This window comes from Hemibagrus wyckioides, linkage group LG17 (genome assembly GCF_019097595.1).
Source record: "Hemibagrus wyckioides isolate EC202008001 linkage group LG17, SWU_Hwy_1.0, whole genome shotgun sequence".
NCBI classification, from domain to species: domain Eukaryota; kingdom Metazoa; phylum Chordata; class Actinopteri; order Siluriformes; family Bagridae; genus Hemibagrus; species Hemibagrus wyckioides.
In genome coordinates this window covers 16,209,325-16,216,947 of record NC_080726.1, presented here as the reverse complement: position 1 = coordinate 16,216,947, position 7,623 = coordinate 16,209,325, and the positions used below count along the sequence as shown (strand labels likewise).

The 7,623-nt window shown below is 40.2% G+C and overlaps 1 protein-coding gene across 4 annotated transcripts in view; it reads right to left on the bottom strand.

Moving 5' to 3' along the window:
* Positions 1–4,465: 4,465 nt before the first annotated feature.
* sgsm2 (small G protein signaling modulator 2) overlaps positions 4,466–7,623 on the bottom strand; it is a 51,061-nt gene continuing 47,903 nt past the window's right edge. For all 4 annotated transcript variants that reach the window (XM_058414266.1, XM_058414267.1, XM_058414268.1 and 1 more), the window contains one exon: positions 4,466–6,521. In XM_058414266.1, the coding sequence (XP_058270249.1) occupies positions 6,433–6,521 (89 nt within the window). In that variant the 3' untranslated portion in view covers positions 4,466–6,432. The remainder of the gene's footprint in view (positions 6,522–7,623) is intronic.

Here is a 7,623-nt window from a genome sequence, read left to right as displayed (position 1 = left end):
TTTGTTTTCCCTGGCTACATAAATCTGTGATTCTGTTATAAGAAAATACAGTGGCTAGCAAAGGAAGTATTTATGGAAGAAACTTAGCTTTTGAAGATGCAATATCTATTTTGATGTTCTGTTTTATTTCCATGCCTTTGTATTGTGCAATTCCTCGGATATACGTGTACAAGATGACAGTTTGGAGACGTTGACGGTGGTAAAAACAGAATTGCATTTTGTACCATCATTCACGAGTATGAACTTTTGTACACAGAGAAATGTAATAAATGAATTGTCAGTGTTGAAGGCAAAAGAGAAAGTACTCGCAGTTTTTCCATTGATGAAAACAAAAATTAGAGATTTAAAAGACACTATGCTTAAGGCTTTGGGCTGAAGTGTAAAGTCTGTCCATTTTTTGTATCACTTATGTACAATCACTGCAACTGTCTATGCTATAAAAATAAGAGCTAGGGTTGAATACTGTACTTTGAGGTAAACATGACACTCTGAAGCCGCTTTTATGCTACACTACTCTACACTGTGCTGATATGTGGATGTCTCAGAGGCAGACTTGGATAACGCTCTGTGTGTGTGTGTGTGTGTGCGCGTGCGCAAACCATGGTCATACAGCAGTCAGTTCTTCTCCGTTTCTTACCTCTAGATGTCTGACTGCCTGAACATTATATGAAGCTTGTGTTTCAGGTATTTTGTCCTCCCTAGCCGGGAGTAGCTCCTCATTCCTTACCGCCATTGTGAGTGTGTTTTCTTCTGTATTGCAAGCATTATTTGTATATCATGAGCATGATTCCTTCATTAGCATTACTGCCCTGGTTTTAACAAGTCAGTTGCTCTTCTTGTAAAGGTTTGGGAGAGTGTCCTTACTGTACGATTTCCATACTGCATTTCACTGTGGATTACTGCAGAGTGAAATTCCTTCTTCGCATATCCCATCCTTAGAGGGTTGGGGTCAGAGCCATGATGCAGCACCCTGGAGCAGGGTGGGTTAGGGGCCCTGCTCATGGGCCCAACAGCAGATTGACAGTGCTCTGAATTGAACCCTAATTTTTGACCAACAACCCAGAGCCTTAACCACTTGAGCTACCACTGCCCCAAAATAAAGGGGAGAGCGCGAACGCAGTCCCCCACTATCAGAGATTATGTAGTCAAGCTGAGCCTTACTTTGGGCAAACCACCTTCTTGATCATAGTATTGCCCCTGCCTTGTTCACTCATTTATTATAACTGTTAGTGGTTCTCCCTCAAGGTATTATACATTGTCTGTTGCACAGCTTGCTAATTAGTTGGATTCACCTTCACTCCTTACATTTACAGTTGGCAGACACTCCTATCCAGAGCAACTTACAATTTATCTCATACTTGTTATGGACTGCGCATTCCTTCAACACTACACCTGGGTAATGTCGCCTCCATAGCAGCCACAAACATCCATGCTACGAGACTTGTACTGTCTGAATGCGTGTGACCATCTCAGTGATGCTGTGTCTGATTTGTACCATGGCCCAGCATCAGCAATGTCAGCATGGTGCGTTCGGCTAGCAGATTTCAGAGTTGAATCTGGCCCAAGCGTTTCATTCTGAGCAGCTTGCTAGCCACAAACGCCCAGACCCAGCAATGACCGACAAGTACAACAAAAAGCCCAGAAAATAAACTGACTTGCACTAGACAACTCAAATAAAATCATTAATCAAGGAGTTGGGACCATATAAGAGGTTTAGACTTCTCGGAAGAACACTCCTTATAGCTCAGTGGGCTGGCATCCTTCTTGCAGCTTATCGGACGAGGACGCTACGTCTATAGCCATGTGTTGACATTTCTTCCAGGCTGATAATGACCTATAATTTGAGCCACCACTTTGAGCCACAGTAGTCTATGCTAGACAGCCAAATAACAGTTACGGTTAGATGGTACTGCAACCCACATTTAATGTCCTCATTCACATGACACGGAAAAGGACTTTTTGACAGCTTTCACTGAAAATTCACACTGGCCTCAGCTCATCCACACCCGAGCCCTGTGGCCATGTGTTCTGACTAATATGATGAATCAGGAGCAGGTCAGTTTTGGCCATATGCCTGCTGTTGATGCTTGCATTGCATTAACTGCAGGTTAATCAGACAAATGATCTATACCTGGGCCTTGAACCAGTTCCTGAAGACTCTTCTTTTTTACATGCCATGCTATGACATGTAGTTTAATCCATGTAGCCACAGGAATACAAAGTCCTATCCCTTGTTGTTTAATAAGTTCATTGACCTTGCAGCCCTAAGTGGTGATGACCTGGTGAGTGTTCATTGTTGTACCTAATACCTGCCCATTGGTGATATTTGGACCTGCTGGCAGACATCTAATCCCCAGACCTACTGTTTCTTTGTTTTGGAGGTAGGTCACAGCTATGTGGCCTTACTTGTCTAAGCAGAAGACAGAATCAGCTTGGCTTATAGACAGAATAGATGCTAAGCCCCTACTACGACGCACCAGTGCATGAGCAGCATCCCTGCTGTTTGTCTTATTTAAAGGTACAGTATATCATTCTAGAACGTCTGTGATGCTGCTAGATGAATGTCACTATCCACTTTCACCAGATTGTCCAGGTTACCAGTGGTGTGACTACTTCTCTTTTTTTTGTATGTAATTGTTGTCTTTATGAAGCACGTTTTATTTTTTGGGTCTAAATCCCAAAAACTGAAGATTTGTCATTGAAAATCCATGGTCTACAGTGTGTGTCTGAGAGTACTCCATCAATTTCTGGATCAGTCCACTGCATCAGGAGCATGTGTGTGATTACCACAGATATTAACTTATCTGCAAAACACATACAGAACACAATCATAAAATACTTCAGTTAAAAGTATTAAGCTCTAAACGTGTATGAAATGTGCTTTCAAGGAAACCCTTATCTTCCTTATTTGCCACCTGAGCATGTGTGGAACGCACAAAGTCCTAAAGTGCAGTAATTAGTTTAAACTGTGTTTTACTGTTCTTGCATGGGGATTTGAAAGTAAGAATAATAAAACCTTATAAGGACAGCTTTGGTAATGCATTCTCCCACGTCTAATCAAGAGAAAGGTTTTGTCTGAGTTTTAACAGTTCCTGTTAGTCACATATTTTAAACGTTTATTGATGTTTATTTGCTGAGTTTAGTCTTCTATTGACGTTTTTTTTAGTTAGTTTCTCTGTACAGGGAAATGTGTAAAGCTGTCTGTTGTAAACACACAGATGTGGTGAGTAGAAATTAGGTCGAAAAACAACTTGTGCTTGTTACTAATTAATACAGTGGAACCTTGGCATACGAATGCCCTACCTTACGAAAGTTGTGCATATGTCCGGGAGCCGTTAAAAACTTGTTTGGTTCAATGGAAAGTCACACGAAGAGAGTTTACAGATTTTACGAATTTCTTTTTCAATCAGTGAAAGCTGTTTTGAAAGAGTAAACCCATGATACCAACAGTGCCTCCGACATGCGCTGAAAATCTGCCTGATCTTTCACCACATTTATTTGTTGACAGTTTGCTAGCATGGATGGTCTGTTCTATTTTTAGTCCAAGCTTGGTGGCACGACTTCCGGTGACGACCTTTGACCGCTGGACATTGGTAATATTGGTAATATTTTTGGGGGGCTGGAACAGATTATCTGCATTTATGGTATTTCTTATGGGAAAATCTGTTTGGCAATACAAATTTTCGCCTTAAGAACTCACCTCCAGAACAAATGATTCATATGCTGAGGTTCTACTGTATTTGAATTTAATGAGGCTTTCTAAACATTTCAAAAGTGATCAAGGGCTAAATTCATGTAGTGTTTGGTTTAAACACGGGTGAAGGACTAAACAGTGCTGTGACTGAAAACCAGGCCCCCAAAAAAAACTGTACGTTGAGAGAATTTTACTCTGTACTTCATTTAAAAATGTTGAAAGATAACTTGGTGGCTAAATTATCGTGTAAAAAAGTTTACTGGTGCTGCACATGATGAAATTTCTGAAATATGGACAGAAAGCATGAATGACCTTACTATTATCAGACAAGAACAGCATTCTCACCCAAAGGTAATAGCACTGAAATGACCACTCATGGACATTTCACCATGCGGTCCTCAGATTCCACTTTTTGATGGCGGAAGTAGTTTTTCCTGAAGTGATCATGTACATACTTCGATTATATCTAATGTAAATTTTGTTTTTGAAACAACTACATGTACTACTTCGATTTCATTTCTGTAAGGAAACATGGCTAAATTTTCCAAATCCGTACACTACACACTGATCGTGATGTTATTTGTTTGACTGCAGCACCCACTAGTGGTGACTTTAGGAAACAGCATTTGGATTTCTGATAACCCTCGGAAGCAAGTTTCTTCTGGCTACTGCTGTTAATATTCATACACACACCCATGTACCTGGAGTTTCTGCTTCACTGTTGAAAAAGCAAATTGATTTTGACAAAAGAAACTTGATTGTAGCCAAATATCTTAGGAACAACTTTTTTTTTTTTTTTAGTAATACATTCAAGGTAAAATTATACATCCATTAAAATACATACTTCAGCATTCAGAGTTTGGCATCCAAAAACAAAATATATCATTTTCAAATCCATAGAATCCAGGGCACAACATGAATAAGGACCAATAACAGTCAACATGTAACAAAGGCTTCGCACATTCAAACTGTACAGTTCTCCAGTTATACAGGGTTCACTGAAGCACATCTCTACAACCAAAAGTAAAAAATAGAGTTTAAAATAGAGTTGCCTTTACGGGCCTCAGAGAACTCCAGAGCTTTTACTTTCCTTTTATTTACACTACAGTAGTAGGACGTAGGGGGGGAAAAAAGTTAATAAATTAAGTGTTTCACAGTAAAAATTAGGATGATGTTTATTTTCATTCAACAGTCTTTTGAGTTATGCGTGAAGGTTTGCACAACTGTATGACACTAAGGATGATGTTCTGGAGGCTTTGGTACACAAGCTCCTTTTGGAAGTAACCTTTCATAGGATGCGTCATGTCCATCACAGACATTCACAAAATGAAGACAACTGATCTGCAGGGTCTGAGGCACAGAAACTATAGAGGGCTGCTAAGGAACTGCTACCTGATAACGGATACAGGAGCTTTCAAGCAGTACAAAGAATCTAAGGGGTTTGATTGGAGAGGTGTTTGGAGGAATTAGGTAGCAGTAGCTCAGGATTGGGGAAGACATTAAGGGCTAATATTGGACATGTTTAGGTTCTTAGCACCAAGAGTGCTGTGTGTACTGAGAAGGAGCTTTGGCTGAAATATAAGAACGAACGTCTTCTGCAGGACGAGATTTTCTGCTAAATTTAGGAATGTTTCTACTGAGCAGGCCAGTACTTAAGACTCTCCCACTACAGCTGCAGGTGAGTGAACAATTACATACTAGTTTGAAGAAGCCATGCACCATTCCTGATGTGAAACACACCGAGATTGCCCTTTTTTCTTTTTTTTTTTACTCAACCTTCCAGCCGTCACGTGGAAGCAGCTCGCCTCTGTGTCTCCACGTCAGTCTCGATTCAGATCAGAGAGGATTCTGGGAATTACACCTCCACCCCATTTTCCCTCTTTTGGATTGAGGAAGGGAGGGATGTGCAAAAGTGCAAAAGTAGCCACCGTTTTGTTTTTTTTTAACCATCAGAAGAGGTCCAGAAGATCTAGGAGAGAAAACAAGGCCAGCAAAGTCAAAGACAAATACAAGGTAGACAAATACTATGACATGGTCATATCATTGGCACAGTCCTTTTGGTCACAAATCGATGCTTTAATGACTTCTTCGTGGCTTAGTTCTTTAGTGGATTTGACATTAGGCAGCTTCTGCTTTTTCTTCAGTACTGTAATGTCAGGCTCTGTGGATTCAGAAAAAATGTGCTCAACTGTACTGTTCAGTGCCATAGCTAATAAAGGCAGACGAAGAGAAGAAGGGATCCTCCTGAGAGTCACTGAGAAGTGCGGAATACTTTCTGTACATTTGGCCGAGAGGAAAAAACAGTCATTTGTAAAAACAGAACTACATTGTGGCAAACTTGAGGCTGAAGTCTTTTTTTTTTTTTCTTTTCAGAAAGTGGACGCTGAAAGGACCCAGTGGATGCAGCGGATACTGGAGGAGTGTACGGGCAAAAAAAAAAAAAAGATAAGAAAAGAAAAGAAAAAATCAGTCACAGTGTGCTCAAATCCCACATGCATGCAGACAACTCCAACAGCCAACACAATGGCGTTCCGTTACAGGCAAAGGATACAGAAAAAGGATGATTTCAGGCCATTTATTCTAACTGCAGGTCCCGAGCAGTGTCATCGCTTTACCCCGGGGGAGTCACTGAGAGCCAGCGTGCTTTCCTTCCCCTTCTATCTCTCAGCAGAGTGACTGCTGACTGGACCACAGGGGGAAGGAGTAATGCAAAACAGAGATGAAGCTGGATGTCAGCTTCACTTGTTCTCTATGAGCGTTTGCACTTTGTGTACCAGCTCGCGGGCTATCCTCAGGATGTGCTGGACATCGTGCCTCTCAGCCATTTCTATTAAGACACAACAGAAGTCATACATTTTTATTTACATTTATGAATACATCGATACTGATTCACTAATGCATAGTTTATCATCAGTCTAAAAACTCTGTTGAGAGGAAATACAGCATGAAAAGCAACACAAGGTGCCAATTTAAGAACTTCAGAAAGTCTTGAGATATCGTTTAAGGACAGTCAGTGATTCAGCTGTCCAGACATCACTACCACCATTGATGTATGCCTTCCTTGTACCCCGAAAGATGATGGGATCAGCCAAGCAGTGCTAGAGGATCAGACGGTGGTGGATTTGTGTGTAGTGGATTGAGGTAAGTGAATACTGGTCTGTTTTTGGCTTTGTAGGCAAGCATCAGTGTTTTAAATCTACTGTGGGCAGCTACAGGAAGTCAGTGAAGGGAGTGCAGCAATAGGGTTGTGTGGGAGGAGGAAATATAGTTACTATAGTTCTTATTCATTAAAGCTGTGAATGGTGAGCTAACACTGATGAAATAAGCGGACACTATTTCATAATTCATCCATTCATGTTTTATTATATATGCACTTTTCATGCCATTTTTGAAGATATCAGTGAGAACATCACTCCATGACTGATTCATCTCGATTCTTTTCTTGATTTTTTTTGTTTGCTTGGATCTTGGATGACTTGAGCTTGCTAAATGTGTTCCTTTTATTGACTCACTCATCACAACACCCACAGAAATGCTGGGAATGTTCTGTGTAACTTAAATGTATTGATATACATTCAGTAGAGGAGTAAATTAAAGACAGTAAGAAAGTAAATAAGTTGCTGTTGTTTACATATCATAGCTGGAGGTGATTCATCATTTGCACTTAAATCGCTGCTTATTTTGATGTTTCATGTGTCAGATGAACATTAGTCTGGCTTAGAAACGTGTTTATTTCTACGCAACTATGATAAATGAGTCTATATGTTAGATACTTTTCCTCATTTAGTTAAATCTCAGGACATAAATGGAGGCATGGGGCCAAGAAGAGGAGCATCTAAAGTTTTGCATTACAGCTTAACAACAATCTTGACAAAATCTTGAATCTAGTCAAATTTATCTACAATTTCTTATTCTAACAACATTACAAT